Source organism: Cystoisospora suis (genome assembly GCF_002600585.1).
Source record: "Cystoisospora suis strain Wien I chromosome Unknown contig_4741, whole genome shotgun sequence".
Taxonomy (NCBI): domain Eukaryota; phylum Apicomplexa; class Conoidasida; order Eucoccidiorida; family Sarcocystidae; genus Cystoisospora; species Cystoisospora suis.
The window spans coordinates 1-281 of NW_027157533.1; the positions used below are offsets into that span (position 1 = coordinate 1).

The 281-nt window shown below is 47.0% G+C and overlaps 1 protein-coding gene across 1 annotated transcript; it reads left to right on the top strand.

The window, feature by feature from the left end:
* On the top strand, nucleotides 1-275 carry CSUI_008450 (uncharacterized protein; the record flags this gene model as incomplete). The annotated part of the gene is made up of 1 exon (XM_068068583.1): nucleotides 1-275. A coding segment is annotated over one exon (275 nt), but the record flags the coding sequence as incomplete, so codon positions are not given.
* Nucleotides 276-281: the final 6 nt, after the last annotated feature.

The following is a 281-nucleotide window of genomic DNA, read 5'->3' on the forward strand; positions in this document are numbered from 1 at the left end:
ATTCTAAGGAAGGTCGGACACTCCGTAAGAAGCAAGTTGCAATAAACCGCTCGCAGACCGTCCCAAACAAGCCTGGAAACCCTACACGTCATATGCCTCTTTCTGGATTACTTCAAGCTTCCCTGCCAGACTTGAGGGACTTCATGAAAAAAGAGAGCTCTATACATCCTTGCGGAGACAAAGAAGACAGAGAGGAAAGGAGAGCAAGAAAACGACATGAGAATTACTGGGGGGACGAGATCAAAAGGGAAGAAAGTAATGGTGGGAAAACGGGAAGGCTA